This window comes from Larus michahellis, chromosome 1, assembly GCF_964199755.1.
Source record: "Larus michahellis chromosome 1, bLarMic1.1, whole genome shotgun sequence".
NCBI classification, from domain to species: Eukaryota; Metazoa; Chordata; class Aves; order Charadriiformes; family Laridae; genus Larus; species Larus michahellis.
The window spans coordinates 62346721-62365897 of NC_133896.1; the positions used below are offsets into that span (position 1 = coordinate 62346721).

General features: G+C 43.4%; 1 protein-coding gene across 2 annotated transcripts in view; it reads right to left on the reverse strand.

Annotated features, from left to right (window-relative positions):
• Nucleotides 1–18952, reverse strand: part of TBXAS1 (thromboxane A synthase 1) — a 245277-nt gene extending 226325 nt beyond the window's left edge. The window contains exons 1-2 of one of the 2 annotated variants that reach the window (XM_074581949.1): nucleotides 18753–18952; nucleotides 5947–6145 (exon numbers count right to left, since the gene is read on the reverse strand). In XM_074581949.1, coding sequence (XP_074438050.1) covers nucleotides 5947–6044 — 98 coding nt within the window. In that variant the 5' untranslated portion in view covers nucleotides 6045–6145; nucleotides 18753–18952. Of the gene's footprint in view, nucleotides 1–5946; nucleotides 6219–18752 lie in introns of those variants that run through there. The other variant, XM_074581960.1, reaches the window with a different exon arrangement.
• Nucleotides 18953–19177: the final 225 nt, after the last annotated feature.

The following is a 19177-nucleotide window of genomic DNA, read 5'->3' on the forward strand; positions in this document are numbered from 1 at the left end:
ATCAGGATAACCAAAGCGTTATAACAGCCTCTGAGGACAACCCAGAGAATTTAACTCTGGAGCTGCAAAAGTTACGGTGGAGAACTGTTCTACTCCTCCCAAAAAAATAAGGGAATTTTGTTTACCTAAAAGCAGCATAATCAGGGCACTGAATGAACTTCATTCTGGATGATCAAATCTACCTTGTTTTCGGAGAAAGAAAGCATTTAGTCACTTGTGGCCTGGCACTTTTCCAAATTTTAATTCAGTAGCTTACTCTGCTCCTTCTTAGGCTCACCTAGAGATGCTTGATTTAGCTCAAAGAGGAGGCCATATATTGCGCAGCTGTGGGATCACATTATGTTTGACACGTTAGTGGGAATTCCAGATTTGCTTGATGTAAAGCTGCGTGACAAAGACAATTCCGAATATGTTAGGTTTTTTTCTGTCATCAACAGCAGTTTGCTGATGTTTCCTGTTGAGTCAGATCCTTCTAGCTTTCATAAGCCATTTGAATGAAGGGGAGGAAAGCAGAATGACTTCCACTGACATAATAGCCATTTCAGGAAAAAAAACAGCTGGGGTTAACAGAATATGAAAAAAATAAAGCTTCCCTGCCATCTGACCCTGTAAACGTGATGTGGGGTTCTCTGCAAACTGAGAAGCTACAAGGTTGTAATAAGGGAAGACTCATTAGGGACCGTAACCTTAGAGCCCAGCTCTGAGGTCAGCCACGGCTACGGGAGGGATGTAGAAGATGGAGGAGGAGCGTTCAGCAGGCAGAGCCCAGCACTCCCCATCTCCGGAGCTGTGCCTTCTGCCAGCGGGAGAAACTAGCATGCTTTGACATCCGAGGATTAGGATGCCTCTCTGAACCTCTCAAGTCAACGAGCCTGACGTGAGTGCAGAGCTGTGTACATCTTTATGGATATACACTGATGCTCCGTACCCAGGCCTGTTTCCAGCCATAGCCATCCTTGCAGCCCTGTGCCTTTCATGGCAGCAGGGACAGCTGGAAAAGTTTGGGACTACCCACCCACACTTGGTGCTACTTTTAGAAAGGATCCAAGTTTTGTACTGCCTGATACTGGATACTGATCCATTATTTGGATGCGTTATGTAGAATAACCTGCTCACCCTATACCTGCACTCAAACCATAAGCCTAGAGCTCTAGCAATCAAGTATCTCTTGTAAATACTAATTTTTTTAAGGAGCAAAAAATGCTGCAAGACCTAGTTTTAGGTGGCATCTAGCTGGAATTAAAAAATAACACCCGAGATCTATTTGATCTCAGTTTTGCCTAACTCAAGCCCAAATAGCAAGGTTCTGCAAAACCAGAATGAAGTTTTATTTGAAGACAGATTATCTCAAAACTTTCTCTTTCAGAGCACTTTACGATACTATTGCTTGTTTGGCATTACTTTACATCCGTGGTTTTGGAGTCACCTGTATCAAAATACTACCTGTCCTGAGATTAACTTCTGATGTGGTCTAGTACAGGTGTGGTACCAAGTGATGAAGTCTAACACACTGTTCCCCATGTCTAAGTATCTCCTGCATCGAAATGTATGCAACTGTCTAGGCTTAAGGCCAGAAAAAAAAAAAAAATACTAAGTTTAGTTTTCATTCTTTTTGACCAGAGATTGCAAATGCTTTGGGTCAGGACTGACTTGTTATGCAATGGGTGGACAGCATCTAGATCCAATGGAACCCAAATCTCTCAATCTCTCCATACATTTCTGTAACACAAGTGATCGTCAATATTACCTCAACGTAAAAGTGGCATCTTTCTGAATGATTTAGTTTTTCAGAAGCAGTCAAGAACGCAGCTAGTGTATGTTTTGCTATGTTTGAAAGCATGCAATTAGACGCGTATCTTACAAACATAAACAAACACCTCCCATCCAACCTCCATGTTTCTAAAAAAACCCAGGTTTGTTTAGACAAGGAGTTGATAATACAGTTTGAACACAGGTATCTGAATGATGTGACAGCTTCTTCATAATGCTAAGCTTATGGTACATTAAACTTTAAAGCAAGATAAACTCCTGCTTTCATTTTATCAAACATCTTCCCAGACAGCAAAAAGAAAGACACAAAGCAATGTTTGCAGCTACAGCCAAGCATGGGATACCCAACTCTGCATATGTTTGAAATGAAAATGAACAATACGTTGCATAGATAAACTACTGTATTTTTCAATAGAGAATATCACTGGGATTTGTAAATGTTAACCTCATTCCTCCCTTAAGTGGTTGTTTTTATTTCATGCCTGAAAAAAAACCCTGAGATTCACGGAGATTAAGCGAATAGAGACAGCAGTACTTGCAATTGCAAAAGAAAGTGCTCTTAAAAGAAACTGCTCGGATAATCAGATTGCCTAGCAGAAATCACAGGGGGTGGGAGGGACGTGGACAAGAGATGCTCAGTGTAGTGCCACTGGTATTACTGAACTTTATATATTTAGACATGTTATGCCTTTTTGTGGTCAGTAAAGCAGTAATTTCATTGTCTATCACAATAGCAATGAGGTAGCAAGAGCCACTGAAGAATCCATGATATGAGGTCTGCAAGAAGAGATTTCGACCTACTGAGAGCAAGTAATAAGGATGGAGAGGGTAGCGGAAAACTAAGTCCTTCAGGAATGGGGGATGGCAAGCAGACTTGAGCACACAGAATCATAGAATAGTTTGGTTTGGAAGGGACCTTTAAAGGTCATCAAATCCAGCCCCTCCTGCAATGAGCATTAACATCAGTTAAATTAACAGATTACCAAAAACGCAACTTCAGGTTTGTTCCTCCCATTTCAAATCTAAAGAGACTATGTACACAAAAGCTTCTCTGTTCTTTCTACTCCCAACATTAAACCGACTACCTTAAAAAGCCTCTCCTTATAGCTTATTTAAGGTCATGTGGAGGATAAACACCAAGACATTGTAGTCGCTGAATTTTCCACTGACTTAAAATCGACACAATGCACCACAAGCATCACCTTCATATTACACTGATGACAATGCATGAGAAATCAGAGGTGTGCTACTAGAGGATTTGTTGTAAAGAGTTATTGATGATCTGCATTGTACCATAAATAACAGTCTAAAAAAAATAAATTATCAAATCATCCAAGTTTCCTCTTAAGACCTGTATCTTCTCTAGAAGTTTGTTCTTATGCAGCTACAGCCTCTCCTCCCTTTCCCAATCAACCCTTCCTTCTCTCCCTGCTTCATATGACCTCACCTTACCCAAAAATGTGAAGAGATTGGTCTTATCACAACGTAGCAAGATACCACCTGCCAGCTGAACTGTGATAAATCACGGCTGGCCTTACAATACACATGCTAACTGCGGCTAAGGCTGAGCTGACGGGCAGCAGCTCAAGGCTGTCATTTAAACCACAGAGTAGCCCCATCCACAAAAATCGCGCTAAGGAAATAGCTCAATAACACAACGGTTGCCCTCACCACGTTACTATTCTAGTGTGCATTAGATCTATCGACTCTCTCCTCTACCTGCAACTGCCTTCTGTTTAGCCTGTAAGCCTTTTACAGCCAACGCGGTGGACAAACTGCCTATCCTTTGTACTCACACAACAGTTGACACAATATGACCCCGATCAATCATAAGCTAGTACCATAACAAAATTTACAACAGCAAATATTCATTCCTCCCGTCCTCCGTGACTGCCCTTCTGAAAAGACACAACACTGGCAGAAAAAACTAGAAAAAGAATTCAGAAGTTATTAAAAAATGAGAGTAAGGCTTAGAATGAAAACGTCAAAGGAACTTGAAATGTTATTACTTTATTATTACTTTTGCCATACATAACACTTGTGTTTTCTGACTTCTAGAAGAGACAGACAATTGTGTATGCAACATAATTGTAATAAAAACATTCTCTAGAATTAGGGACCTGCATTTCTATTAGCAACCCTTTCTGTACTCTTTAAATTATTCCTTGAACCCAAGGTTTCAGCCATGAATGACGCAAGCCGTGAGCATGCACTGGTTTTTACTCATTTGTTTAAATAGACATGCAGTATAAAAAACTTTAGAAAAAACGACTCTCAAATGAATAGGTTGGCACGTTTGAACAAAAACCACCACACCTGCAGATATGCTTCAAGCCATTAACCTTACAGGTTCAGTCTCTGCATTTTACTGAAATAAATGGATCTGAATAGCTTAGCCAGCAGGCAAACCTACCTATGTTGCCCGGTATATTTCATCGCAAGTTTAAGAAACACCAGATTCTCACTGGAAGTGTGACATATAGGCACCTGTATTTAATAAACTACTTAAAATCAACCTGTATCTGTAGATCAACAAGATTGGTTAGTAATAACCATTGGTGGGTAAAAGTATAAAACGCTTTCCCATATAAAACTCCAGCTTCCTTTACTTCATGCCTTCACAGAACTCACCTTCAGACAGAAAAGCAGAAAGACAGCATCTCTACTGTAAGGCAATTTCCCAGCTCACTCCCAAATTGGGCTTTTGGAAACTTATATGGTAAGCACTCAACTCAGCAGCTGACCGTCCACAACCGGGAACCTCGTTTAACTTTGACTTAAGCCTGCAATTAGAGCTAGGTTTGTTTATGACAAGACCAAATTCTGCACTAAGCTGCCATGTTTACTTCAAGGGGAGGAACAGCCTTCCTTAAATTTAACCAGATAATGAGGCTCTGGAGAAGGCTCCACCAGAACGTACCCTACATTTGCACGGAGAAGTTCTGCATCTTCAGAGACCTCAGCACATCTTGACATGTACTTCGTGGAAGCATCAGGCTCTTGCAGCTGTCTCACCAGCTGATCTGCTGCATTTCTGAACTGTGGATGTGCCACCTCTGCCCTCCCTCTCATCCCCTTAAGCTTACAGAGAACCACAGGTCAGCAGCTAAACAGCATGGTTTTACTGAAAGATCTAGTCCTGCCATTCTTTTTCCCAGAAAAGTTCAAAGGAAGTAGGACTTGGACCTTTGTGATGATTCAGGCAGGTCTTATTAAGAAAGTGGGCTCACCCACCTACTTGTTATGGCAATGCACATGAAATATGGGTTGGACTAAAAAAAGAGTCTTTTTTAGCCTCTCTAGACCCTCCCTTCACACACAAGGAAGTTGAACAAAGCTCAAGAGGGTCAAAGAATGAAGAAATGTGCAGAAATGATCCATCTTTTACACTATCACAACAATTGTGCTAAACTCATGGTGCCATCACCATTCTCTTCCACATTAGCTTTGGGTTTTTGTCAGAGGTTCTTTTTCTACTGCTGTCCCTGAAACATTTTCTTGAACACACAGAAAAAACATTGGTTGACTGGAAAGCAGGACTTGAAGAGGTAGTCAAGTAAAAACAGAAAAGCACTCCCAGTTCAGCTTATTGAATTTATGAAATAAATTATCTGGACAGGGCGATGTTGTTTTTAATTTCAGCACAGCTCACCGCAATGCCTGCTGTGCTTACCATTAGGGCTGCGGTTATTCTGATTTGTATCCACTACTCAGTGTGGAAAGAACAAGAGAGGAAATTCAAGCAGCAGTTAAAGTGTCTGTACACTTAAGCTAAGAAACCTAGCAAGGGACAAGTGTGCAGCATAGTCCAGAGAAGTCCAACAAGACCCTGCAACAAGTACTCTGTTTCTTTCTAACCGGCACCAATGTTCCTGCTGCCTACAGAAATTAATAAGAAACCAACAATAATAAGTTCTTAATTTTGAAGACAATTTTTGTTTTCAGTTCGTTGATAAAGGACTTAGAAGAAAATATTGCAAGGAGAGAATTCTCTAAAATGCATCATCAGTTTTGTGAGTATTTATTCCAACCTCTGCATCCAAACCAACTCTCCCTTCATGTCCCGTGTAGGTAATTATCTTCCAGTTTCACTTTAAGAATAAAAGACTCTATAGATGTTGGGGGAGCTTCAGCAGGCTTTGTGTCTGATATGCAGCCCATATCACCATCACTTACCAATACAGCAGGACCAGGAAGACCACCAGCAAAGCCAGGGTGACCGTTGTACGATTCATTTCTGTGGAGACAAATGCCAGGAGATCTCCAGGCTCCATTTTCCTCCACTGCAGCTCCAGCCTCGAGTGGTGAGAGTTTGTGTGCAGGGGAAAGTCTCCTCAAGAGCTGATAAAGCCTTCCACAGCTATATGAATGACATCTGCAACAAAACAGGAACCAAGACACCAAAAACACATCAAGTCAAGCACAAACTGCAAACCTTTCCTGTTCTCGTCGACTGCACGCTCTGAGAGAGAACTTGAAGGTTCCCTGAATGGTAGGATGTAGCAATTTCCCCCCTCCTACTGTTGTTGACTGTCATGGCAGTAAATATTTACATACCCACCGCTTGAGACATCAGTGCTGTTGAATAGGTTTTTAAATGTCAAGGATGGGAAACGGGAAAGTGGGGAGGAAAAAAGGGGGAGAGAGCCTGACCGTGGTAGAGGTCATGGAATAATCTAAAGACCCTTTGGTGGTACCTTGGAATACGAACAGCGGCATTCTCTGAAGTAACAAAAATAGAGCACTGCTGCAACATCAAACTTCATTAGCACTTGATCTTCAAACTCATTATACTTTAAAAGAATGGAACAAAGTAAACTTTAAATTATCACAACTAAATGGAGGAATTAGGGGAAAACTCTTATAATGTGACTACTAGAAGACATATATAGAAAGAAAAACCTATGAGCAGGAAAACCCAACTGTAGTACCGGTAAGTCACTATCTGTCACACTGGTTAGTCCACGCAGCACTGTTCGCTTGTATCATCTCAGGTTCATGAGTATAACAGCAAATTTTCCTGGCTCAATGCAGTGCCAGGTACCATTAACTGGCCTCTCCGAGATACTTACTTTGGCTACCCCTGCGTTGTACTTCTAGTATCAGGGTTAACATCTACCATCTCTGCATCGTGGCACAGTCAAGCTGTCACACTACCTTGAACAACCTCCACACGAGCTGTCAAGCTTTGACTGCAGTTCAGGAAATGGTTTGTCCATCATATATGGTTTCCTCAGCTTTCTTCCGTATTGTCCTGCGTGCAAACCTCAATCCTGTTTCAAGCATCTGATTCAGCCCAGTAAGAAAGGTCAACTGAAAGCAGACCCTGAAGCATTTATGTGAGAGAAGGCCATCAACCTGTTACACTCAAAATTACCGAATGCTATTATCAAAAACATCTTCAGGACTACAACAGCAGCAGCAGCAGCTTGCAAGTAAACACTCTTGCCTGGGACAAAATTCCCCAAACTGTCCAGTATCGTTTTTTAATTATGAAACTAGAAATAGCCATAGATGTACTGCAACCTTCCCACCTATTCCATACAACCTATTTGAAAGTTAAGGAAATCAAAACTACCCCAAAAAATAGGCTTGTGAATTATATGGTAACCTTCAGAAACAGAAATTCTGCAACATCTGATTCCCATAACACACCAGATGAAGAGTGGTTTCTTCTCATACAACCCCAAGATAATAGCTTAGATTTAATGTGCAAGGCTTCTCCAATATCACTGTATTACATTTCCTGCTCTTATCAGAGAAGTTAATAATATAGGTATCAAAAAAGTAAAGTCTCTAACACAATGGAGTTTAATTTTAAGAAGATTTGGCTCCACTCTAACTGAATCACCGCTATTTTGGTTCTCCGTGCTTCACAGCTGCATTAATGCCCTTCCAGCCTCAGATCCTTGCAGAATAAGTAAAAGGTGTTAACCAGCTCATCAGCTCCGCAGAACAGCACAGTAGTTCACAGAAAACCTTGCTTATTGTATTAACAATGCTATTGCTATTCTGGGTCAATAACAGCTCTGCCGGTTTGCTCCTGCCGCTGCCAAGTTCTCCAGGAACAACTGCAACAAGATTCAAGACCAGTGATGCAAGGACTTAATCAGTGGGCACAGGCCAATCCCAACCAGCAACTGATCCCGTGGGACTTTAAGGGGGGGGGGGGCGGGAAGTCAAATATCCAGATGCACTAAAGTCTCCTCAAAAAACTAAACCGATCACCACAAGTGTAGGAGGTAAAAAATAATATTCCGATTTCACTGTGCTTTCCTTGACTTGACTTTTTAATTAAAGGACATATTTTTCTGCATGGAGAGAACTGATGTGATCCTATTAAAGCCAACGGCAAAAATCCTATCAGCAAACACAGAGTCAACTACAGACCTCACTTATTTTTTTAAGAGGTACTGGAATCTTTTCCCAGTCACGCTGGGAGGTAGGTGGGATGAATAGTTCTTAAACACACACATTATGAAAGAAAATAGGCTTTCACATCAGCATCCAATTTGGAAGAGAACACATAATCAAGCTCCCAACAACAACAACTATCCTTCTCTGTTGTTGATGTTGGGGTTTTCTTTTTGTTTCGTTTTTTAAGCCTCAGCACCTGTTTCTTGCTGGAGGGTTTTAACTCAGCACCTCCAACCATTAGGATGGGTGGCACGCAGCATTGACCCTAAAACCCACCTGGAGCACTCCTCACCACAGACCCGCCTGCTCACAGTTATCATCCCAGACTTAAGGATCTCAGCTCCCTGAAGGGTCACAAAAATCCACATGATGCTTTGTGGGCAGCGGGAAAGGAGTAAGGGATACAGACAGCAATGAAAACAGATTATTTATCACTCCTGTATCTCTCTCTACAGGTCCTTTACATGAGAAATGCCATCCTAATTAACTAGTTAATTGCACAGATATTTTTCACCAACCTTCCCGTTCTTTTTGTGCAGCCACGCGGGTCAGGCTGCTGATGATAAGGGTATCAAAGAACTACCAGAGGCAGATATGAAGTTCTCACTAATCACATGCTGGAGGAAGCCAGAGACAAGCAGAAGTGCAAGGGAGCCTTTTCCTGTCAGTCTGCTATGAGTCAGCAGCACCGTCTGCGTTTGCCTCCACACGGCTTCACTCAAGATTGCATCTACCAAGGTTCACAGCTCCTTGACGCGGTGCCGTCCGAGCTCTTCTCCTCCATAGCAAGTAAAATCCGCAGATCACCAACTTGTTCAACACTAACTCCAACAACAACAAAAAACCCCGTGTTCAACACAAACTTACGCTCAAGACACACATCTCATCCTTCATTCCCCAGCACTGCTGTAACTGCAGCCCTGGAGCTCCCCAGCAAATGGCAGACCTACAAGACAGAAGCAGTTCAATCCCGAACTGACAGAGCTTCAGCTTGCACGGATATTCGCAGCAGTAAATATTAAAAAAAGGGAAGTACATTGCAGCATTCAAAGTGTGAGAAGTTGAAGTGTTCTTCCACTGAAAAAAAAGAAAGAAAACCCAGCACACAGACAATCCAGGTTTTCCAGGAAGCCTTCATGCCTTAAAGCCCTGTCTGCTCTAACTCCAGGAATATTTTCTGTAAATGCTCTCCCAAAACAATGCATTTCAACTTCAGAGTGAATACAAGTGGGGCAGTGAGCCTCAGCAATGCTTGACATACACAAGTATCATTTGGACATGCACTATAGAGCTTATTAAAAAGCAGGATTATAGACCTTCTCAGTAGACCTAAATCATGTTAAGGATTTTGACCTGTCTTCAAAGCATATCAAATGGAAAACAGTCTCATGTATTTCAGAGGCTAATGACTAACCAGGTGGACTAACCACGAACTCCTGCTAATGACAAAATCCAACTCCCCTCACCCTATTCTACCTCGTATGTTTTAGGTCTATAATAATCTAATTAAGGTTGAGCCACGCCAACTTTATGATAGATGAAGGAAACCTAGATAGGTGTTAATTTTTAATTTTATAGCAGTCCTTCTCTATAGAAATTTTTAGTATAGTCTTCATATCAAGACAATTCTGTTCTATAGACAGCTTGGCCACAAAATACTGCAAATGAAATACTACAGAACAGCTTAAAAAAACCCATGAGATTAATCAGAGACTAGTTTATGAATAAGCTTTAACAAAGCCCATGTACAAAACTATGTAAGTATGTATGATATTAATTTATCTTAAAGACAAAAACCTTTCCAAAGCCAAAATGAATTCTTAACGTCTTTAAGGTAGACCAATCAAAAAGATCAAAGGCACATTTCACAGAGAGATTTTTTATATTTAAAACAACCTTAATAGACAAAGTACTGGGAATATTAATGTATTGGAACAGAGGGATTTACAGTGGCCATCTACGACTTCATTATTACTATCCCTGTTCAAGGACTGACCAAGCAGATTAATCAGATGATTTTGTACTCTTCCATAATAAACTATGACAAACTACTCAACAGACAGACCACCGAGGCATCGAAGTCCATTTACAAGGACACTGCTCTGCATTCAAAATGGATGGGAGCACCAAAAGAACACCATCGGCTCATGAAAGCTTCTTGAACCACCTTGAGTAAAATCACTCCAGCGAACAGGATCTCGAAAGGCAAACATGGTAACTGTGAAATCACGCTGAGGAAGACACTTTCATGACGCTTCCTACTGAGAAACAGAAAGACACACTTTTATACTCAAATTGTTTTGCCAAGTCAGAACCTGATTATATTAACCTAAATGCTTCTCAGAAAACAGGCACCCAGCTTAAAATTCTAGGAAAGCTAAAATATTATGCCAGCTTGTACTTCACTAACAAATTTAATCTTAGATGACTGAAAGTTACGGTACTTCAAACTCAGTCAATATCACAGGGGCTAAAAAACTCATTATGCTAACTAAATGTAGTGCTGCTGTACTAAGTCCCCTCTAAAGCAACAAGCTGTGAGATATCCTAGTTATTTCAAAGAACTGCACTTAGAAATAGCACAGATTTTGTGGTCAAAAGGAATGACAGTTTCTTCCTCTTGCTGTGAGAGCTTGCAATGAGTTTCTAAAATAAAGTTACCTTTGCTAATAGTGACATTAAGATCTTGCAGCCCCAGTGAAATTCCAGAGAAAGCAGAAATTAATGTAACATCTGCTGCCCATGCCCAAGCATTTCTAAGCAAATTGACTTTATTAAATAATCGGTAACTTGTTTATATTTCTACAGCTTGCTTTAGAAACATTGATTGATTCAAGCAATCCTATAATTTCATTGTCCTATAAACTTCACTGGAGATAAGTAAGGATTTATGTTCGTGGATCAATAGCTCCATATTGACAGCAAAAGCCAAAGAACCCTGCCTAGACTAGTCTTGTAGTTGCAGAGAGCCATATAAATGTTTGCCTTTGTAACAATATCATGGTAAGAAATTTCTTCTGCGAAGTTCTGATTTTAAACACCATGAAAAATACCTAACCGTCTTTGATTGAAAAGCTACTCCAGACAGCAAACGCCAGGCTTGAATTCTCCAAACCATGTTTCAGTGCTGGACCACAGGTCAGAAGAACTGCGAAAAACTTCACAGAAGCACTTCGTTCTATAACTTAATTAACTAAACTGTGCTTATCAACTTCTCTTTCATCCATTAGCTCGTGGGATTGACACCAAAACATATAAAGCCCAGTCCTCCTCCGCACTTTGCAAATAGGAAAATGTAGAACACTGGTTTTCCCCAACCAACAGAAATATTTTGAGAGCTCAATGTTCTATCTCTAGCTACTACATTGCCCACCTTACCTCTCCAGTTTGCGGTTCAGTAATTTTATTGTGGAATCCTTTCAACATGAAACAAAGAGATTTCTTTGGAGAAAGATTACCCGCAGCCTCCTTTAAAAGCGGGGCAGTGACTGCAGAGGCAATTAGCCACAGCAGCCGGCATTGCACAGAGCAGTGCGACGGCTCCTGGATTGCCAGCTGGAGAAACCCTGGCCATTGCATCCTTCAAGTTTCCCTAACTGGAGAAGGGGAGTCAAGGAACAAACAGAAAGGACAAAGGAGAGAATAGCAGCCAAGGAAAGGTAGGTCTGACCACCCTGTCGTGGGAGGACCGCCATGACTATCCGCTTTGTATTTCGCTTGTGCAAAGGATAAGCCAAAAGTTAGACGAACATGCTGCTTAGTACCTATTTCAAAAGTATCAGGTTGCTGATACAGACCATCAATAGCTTGCACATGTGGTCTCAGGGCCAGGAGCGGGGATAGGAGCCCCCGACACAGACCAGCTCTCACCAAGGGGTGCAAGCCCACCGGGATGACCGTAGGAGGCGGGTAACAGGGTCCATCAGCACAGCAAGGGGTGAGCCTGGACCAGGGACCACCAAGGGGTCAAATCAACAACTGAAGCTCCAGAATCAACTTCCAATGGGGCTCCTGGGCCCATGGGCAGGGTGTGTAGGGGGGAGGTCTCAGGTGAGGCCAATCAGGACAATTGAGATCTATTGCTGCTCTTAGGGACCTCACAGGCTCAGTAATAAGGCCTGGAACAGGTAAAAAGATAATGACAGACACATGGGAGTAGGGTATTTGAAAGAGTAACATAACACATTTATAAATTCCCTGTCAAAATGACAAAAGGGGTAAGTCGCCAAAAGTCTCAAAAAACCTTGAACCTCAGATGAGGTAAAGAAGCGTTCTTCACCTGAGGCCCACCACTGTTTTTTTAAATAGCACATGCTTCCAGAAGAAGCCCCACAGATGTGAAAGAACATCCCCATGGGTTATGGCCTTCAGGCTGACAAGAATAGTACAGTCAGGTCCCATCTGGGAACTGTGGACAGTATCAGGTCTGCCTTTATGCTTTATCTCTAATTGTCTAAAATCAGAGGGATTGGATGCAATTATCCCTCTGAGATGAATAAGACAGCAAAAAGAAATGGCAAAAGAATGTGCAGCGTATTAGACAATACAAACATGCCAAAATCAGGACAGGCATTACAACTCAGGTACTGCCACCATCTAGTCTAAGCACAGAAGAGGCAGTAAACTGGCACAAAGGAAAAAGAAAGGTCAAAAGCCACCAAGTCAGACTAATACCATTGCCACAGTAATGGTTTTCATAATTCAAGAAGCCCAGGAGCTATTAGTCTACATCCACATGTAGAAAGGCAGTATGACTGCACAGAGACTCAACCTGGCAGTTCAAAGTAATCACTGAGGACTAGTCCCAGTTCTTCAGCAATTCTTTAGTGGCATCCACAGAGCCTCTCTTTTTGGCTGCAGAAACATCCCTTCATGGGATGTGGGAAGTTCTGCTGGCGAACACCAGGTGCAGGGTTTGGTGATGCTGCTCTGACTCCTACAGACAGGCAGGGGGAGGCTGGTGCCCTGTTGCCCTCTCTTGCCTTTAAAACCGTTCCCCGTGATAAATATTTCAAAATGACAATAACTACAGTGTGAACAATCATGCCGGATGTTTTCAGATGGCAGTAGGAACACAAAATGTATGGGGCACTGGAACACACGGAGCTGTGGCAGGAAGACATATAACACCTTCACACTATGGGGCAAATGTGGGAGCAATAAAAAGTATATTGAAAAGCCTTATCTTCACGCATGCCCCTATCCACGGGATATTCACTGCCTAAACTTATGCATCGCATGATGAATAACTCTTGGTAGATCATGCCCAATATTCCAAAGACCTTCTTACCCATATGAAAGGGAGTACAGATAACTAGCATGCAAATTGCAGCCCTTTACGTGCTGAGAAGAGCACAGGTAACATACCCACGGCTTTACTCTAGTTCAGCCTTTTGTGCTCTCCCATTCATAACTTTTTTTTGCAGCCCTTTCTGCTGACCCGTTGTACACTAGTTCAGCAAATCAGAAATCCTTTCAGCTCCCTCATTCTCAGCAGATATGCTGTAACAGAGGCAGGCATAACTGGTGAGGGGGAAAAAAAAAAAAAAAAGAAAAAGTGAAAAAGCGAACTTACACAATCACAAAAACCAGCGTTTCCAAATCTCAGCTTCTTACTGCAAGTCTTGGCTTAGTTCAGGTTTTTTCTAAAGCACTAGTTCTTCATTCGTGCAATTGTGACAAATACGATTCTACTGGGGGCAAAGACAGTAAAGCCCTCAAAACAAGGAAAAAAATGTTCCAAAGCTGTAAAACTCAAAAGAATCAGGGATAAAATACTAATTAAACTATTTTAATTGCTCAGTTAAAAAAAAATGCATGTTTTTCCTGTGGTCTCATGAATCTGAGGGTAAATTTGTGATTTCTGAATGCTTGAGTTTAGCAATAGTTGCAAAAGGCCATGAACCCAATAAGCTGACCTGTTAGCCATGGGAAGAGAGGTTAAGTGGAAGACTAAATAATGTGACATATGAGTTGAAACAGTAAAAAGAACTTAGTCTCAACAAGATTTCAACCCTGCTGACACTCATGTTAACTTGCCCTCTCAGACTGTAGATGGGATCTGAGCCTAAGGTTCACAGCGCGTCCAGCCTCCTACCTCCTTCCTACCTTCTGTTGCCTCTACCAAGTGGCAGATAAGCACAACTTTAGACTTTAGTTGGGGTAGTGCAAAAATGAAATATGTATCCTTCTCAGTTTCACTGAAATACAAAAAAAAATAAAAAAGAATAATTCATGGAACAAAACTTTTAGCGATCATACTTTATCTTTTTATTGGCTACTGCTCAGAGCTAAGGTTCGTGGAAAACCATGGCTCTGTGACGATCTGAGAGGACTGCTTTGTACTCGCCACAGAGCCTAACAAAGTCTTCAAACTCCAAGAGTCTTGGAAGGTGTTTTTTTTAGCAATTCTTAGAAGCTTCTTTCTACTGTGAACGTGCTGCTGCTTTCTTTACCTTCAGCCAATTAAGTCCAACAAGCTCAAGTGAGCAACTGCAATGATACATCAGCTCTAGCATGAGCACGACCAGCAGCCCTGGCAACTGTCCACTTTTAACTTCAGCTCTTCCTCCTCGCCATCCATTTTAAAGTATTCACTTTAACTCAGAACACCACTACCTGCAGTCACTTCCCCCTCGCCCGACTGCGATGGTTAAACTCACACGGCAACCCAAGTGTCGCGATGGGATCTCTGGTCCAGCACAGAGTCCTACAGCCATCAATAAAAATTTAAAGTGGGTGAATTGGAACAGATGCAGCTTAGAGAGCCAGACCTGTCAGACAGGTACCCCAATGTGTGGGGTGGCTTTCTCCTTAAGAGCCCCTGCTCTGTCTGTGGCAGTTCAGGCTAATTAGAGAAGCCAGCAACTACCCCGGTGCGTGGCAAAGGAGCTGGGACCACTTCAGGCGGCCCGAGGTCACTGGGATGTTATGCTCAAGTGTGACTCCTTTACTGTACATTTGTAAGCAAAGTGACACATGAATGCAGGACGCCAGATGGAGTAAGCTGATTGGAAATGGAGAAGATGGGCTTCAGATGGAACCTATACTTATGCAAGACTAGAAGCTGAGGGCAGGAACAGCAGCGACATCGCACAGGACGAAAGCCTCACCCTACAGTCGATAAAATAATTGCTTCTTCCAGTCACCTTTGCCTTAGTTTCCCTTGGCCAAGTCCGTAAAGAAGTGAAGCATCAAATGAGGGAAGTGGGTGCTGAGAGGGGCCTTTGCAGATGCACACGTGTGTTTTAGCGGTGTAGCATGGAACAGCATTTTTGTACATCTGGTGCAGGCAGGTGCACTCTGTCCCTGTGTGATGCTCTCAGCTCTCTGGATGGAGAACACCAACTCCAAGGGTAAAATATTGTTTTTCTCTTAGTGTATGTAAGTCCAATTAACCTTATTGGAGCATTGTGGGTACACTGAGAAGATTACACTCCTTAATGTGCTGTTACAGCTGTATTGTAAATGCAACATTACATGCTTCCTATTATGGTTCAAGACCGCTACACTCTTGAAGACTGTTATAAACCTCGGAAAATAGGAGTTTATAATGGAAACACTGAAACACTCAACTCTAAAAGCCCCAGCAGAGAGGAAATATAGCTATAAATTCAGCTTCTGTTTTCCAGCATATACATTGACAAGGTATGAATAATATGTATTTCTACACTTAGAAGAGACAGATGTACACATTGCTCAGGGTAACCTTTGCTGTAAAAGTGGAGGATGGAAAGAGCTCAAAGTGGAAAGAGCAACCTTTTGTCTTGTCTTTCACAGAGTTACTGCAATTGCAATAATGACATAAAAACAGCAACTGAAATTTAGTAGCCTGTGCACCGGGGTCGGATTCTGAATGCACTTTTTTTAAAACGGTGGGTTATGTTTCTACAGTCAGCAAGAAGAAGATACGACCCACCCTCCCAAACCCCTTCAGCCTCCTGTTTTGGTTTTTTTTTTAAAAAAATTGACTATTTGGATACTGTTCAAATGGCATTACAAATCAACTTCCTATCCATTGCAAAAATGAATATTCTCTGTATATTCTCTTCTATATAGAATCTGGTCCCTAGCTTCTTAACACTAGCAAGGACCAAAATTTGGACTAGCAATTATTGGACTTGCTAACGTAAAAAGACCCCGATCTGTTTGGCAAAAGAAAGACGGGCAGGCAACTGTACTGTCATTGGGGCTGTGGCATTTGGGAATATCTTCAGATATTAATAGCAACGGCAGAGGTGGGTCAATATAATCCCATTAGCCACATCACGCTGTTTGACTTGTGATATGTACGAGGAAAGGAAAACAAACCCCATGCAATTGCTTTTTGGGAGGTACGCTGACGTTGGGTAAACAGGAAAAGCCATGCTAGTTTTTGACATTGCAGCCTGACTGGCAGATAGGGGAAGGTGGAGGAGGAAGGTCCATGCGTTTTTGCTGGCACAGCCCTCGCCGCCAGCAGGGAGAGGCACATGCCGTTGCCGCTGCCCACACACAGGGCTCGGTGCAACAGGAGGTCCCACCACCACCATCCTCCTTCTCAGGAACCTGCCCCAGGGTTGCAGTGGCAGCCCCAGCCGTGTCCCTGCTCTGGAGATGGAGCTGCCAGCCCTGCGGTGGCTCCCATCGCCTGGGTTAAACTGGGCTATGTGGTGTCATTGTACAGGGAAATACCCGGAGCTCAGCAAGGCTGCACGCAGATACAGTCCCCCATTTTTGATATTAGTGCTGCTCATATTTGGGAAAGTTTCTTCAATGTGTAGGGAATGTTTACAGATTCGGTGCCACTGCCCCCCTAAATTATTTTTCTATTATTACCTGCACATTAGCAGCGTCTCTAACACTGTAAACAGGGCAAGCATCAGTTATGCCCAAAGTCTATGAGGTGTATGAAAAACTTCATGTGAAAAGGAGCCCACGAGCCCTCCCCATTACAGCAGCTGGGTTTTTTTTAAGGTAATGGATTAGTTGACAGAAAGTTTAGCACTTCTTACCAACACCTCTAACGTTAGCTATAGCATCCTCATTTTAGATGTATTTTCCCTCCTTGTGGGTGACTGTTCGAGGGCACCGTGTTTAGCATTTCTGCGTGTTTGGTTCGTGAAGGACACCTCCTCGTTAGCTTTCCGCCTTTCCGCCTTTCCATACGACAGCAGCCCTGCTGCCCACGGTGCACAAACCCAACACGCCCAAAAGCTGTTACCCCCACGTTGACCCAGAGGCAGCAAGTCTGCCAGCAGGAAGGGAATTGCCTCACTGTCCAGACCTGTTCAGCATTTGGCAGCCTCTGGGGAGATTAACGGCAAAGCTACTTTATTACCATTAAAAGGGCAACGCAATTCCCAGCAGAACTGAGAAATGTCTTTCCCAGCTTCTCTTGGGTGAGACCTTTAATAGGACTAACTCCTGTCTTTGCTTCCACTTTTTTTTTTCATTTAAACAGGGTCTTGCATCGGTAGCTTTAGCTGAAAACCTTCTACTCAGCTCCTGCGGTCTTCAGCGTGCCCGCTGCTTGCTGTCCCACCCCAGAACCAGTAGCTGAGAACCACCCTCAACTCGCCATAAGTAGTGCATACGGCAAATCTGCAGTCTTCAGCACGATTAGTGAACTATTTGTAGGAAAGGAGCATCAGGGTATAACTGTGTCATCGAATCCAGTCCCCATGCCTCGGGGATCACCATCTGATGTACATTCAGCCCTGGAAGGCCAGCAGAGCATCCTCGTGCAAAGTATTTCCCAAAACTCTCTGGCAAATTTACGCTCAGGCGTAAGGACGAACAGCAAGGCTGGAACAGTTTCCCAGGCACCCACTTGTCAGAGGATCACAGCCGAAATGTTCCAGAGAGCGTTTTACCTGACCCACGAAGCACACAAAGCTGTTTCTCCTCCCCGCGCTACCCTGACCGCTTGCGCTGTTTTATGAAGCAGCAGGATGAAACTGAAGCGTTTCCAAGGATTTTCACTGTAGCGATCTGCACAGCCTGAGACTTTCAGTCGCCTCCAGCTCAGCAAACAGCAGAAACGCGGCGACAAGGAAAAGAACGCAGGCAGGGGCTGCTGCAGCCACTTACACAGAATTTGTATGTGGTTATTTCTCTCTACTAAGAGCTAGAAAGTCAACTTAACAGGAAAAAAAGAAATTTAAAAGAGGTTAAAAAGCAAGCTTAAATTCAGCAAGAAGCTGGATGTTATAAGACCCTTACTCACTGGAGAAAGATTTCCGGTCCCTATGGGGAACGGGATTCCCTCCCCCACCTTCTTCTAAGATGGAATGATTGTTTATTCCCGCTAACCTGTACATGAAGGAGCCAACGGCCACACTTCTAGCCCCAGCTGCGAGGGAGAGCCGCAGCCCTACACGGCCGGTCCCACGTGCTAATGCTGCAGACGGTCCCGCGAGCCAAGCCAAAGCCAGACGACTTTGCCCAACGATGCGACAGGGCAAAACCTCCCAGCCCAAAAGGACGGGAGCGAGTAGGACCAGGGGTGGGGTGGGGTGAGGGGGGCAATAGGATTTACAGCCCCCTCCCCGCCGACTCCGCGGCAGATGCTGGGAGATCCTTACCTCTCAGTTTCTCCCCTGCCTCCTCCACCGGTTCCTGGTCGGGCTGCCAGCACTGCAGCCGCCCGAGGGGAGCGGTGGGGAGCCGAGTCATCGCTGCCTCCCACAAAACCAAACAGGTGCTTGGAGAGCCGCCCTTGGGAAGGGCCCGCCGGCACTACAACTCCCAGAAGGCCCCGCGCCTCCCTGCCCTTCCCCTCCCCGGCTGCCCCTCGCCACGCACGCCGGGGGTTGTAGTTCCTCCGGGGCAGGACACCCCCGCCGCTCCCGATGACAGGCCCGTACTGGGAAGAGAGGCTTTGCATGGCCGCAGAGGAAGCAAACACTCTGAAACCCAGTAATTATTTTTTAAAAAAGCTATATATACATATGTATTTATAAAAAAAGCAAAACTCAGCAAACAGTAGGAGAAAACGGGAAGTGCTTGC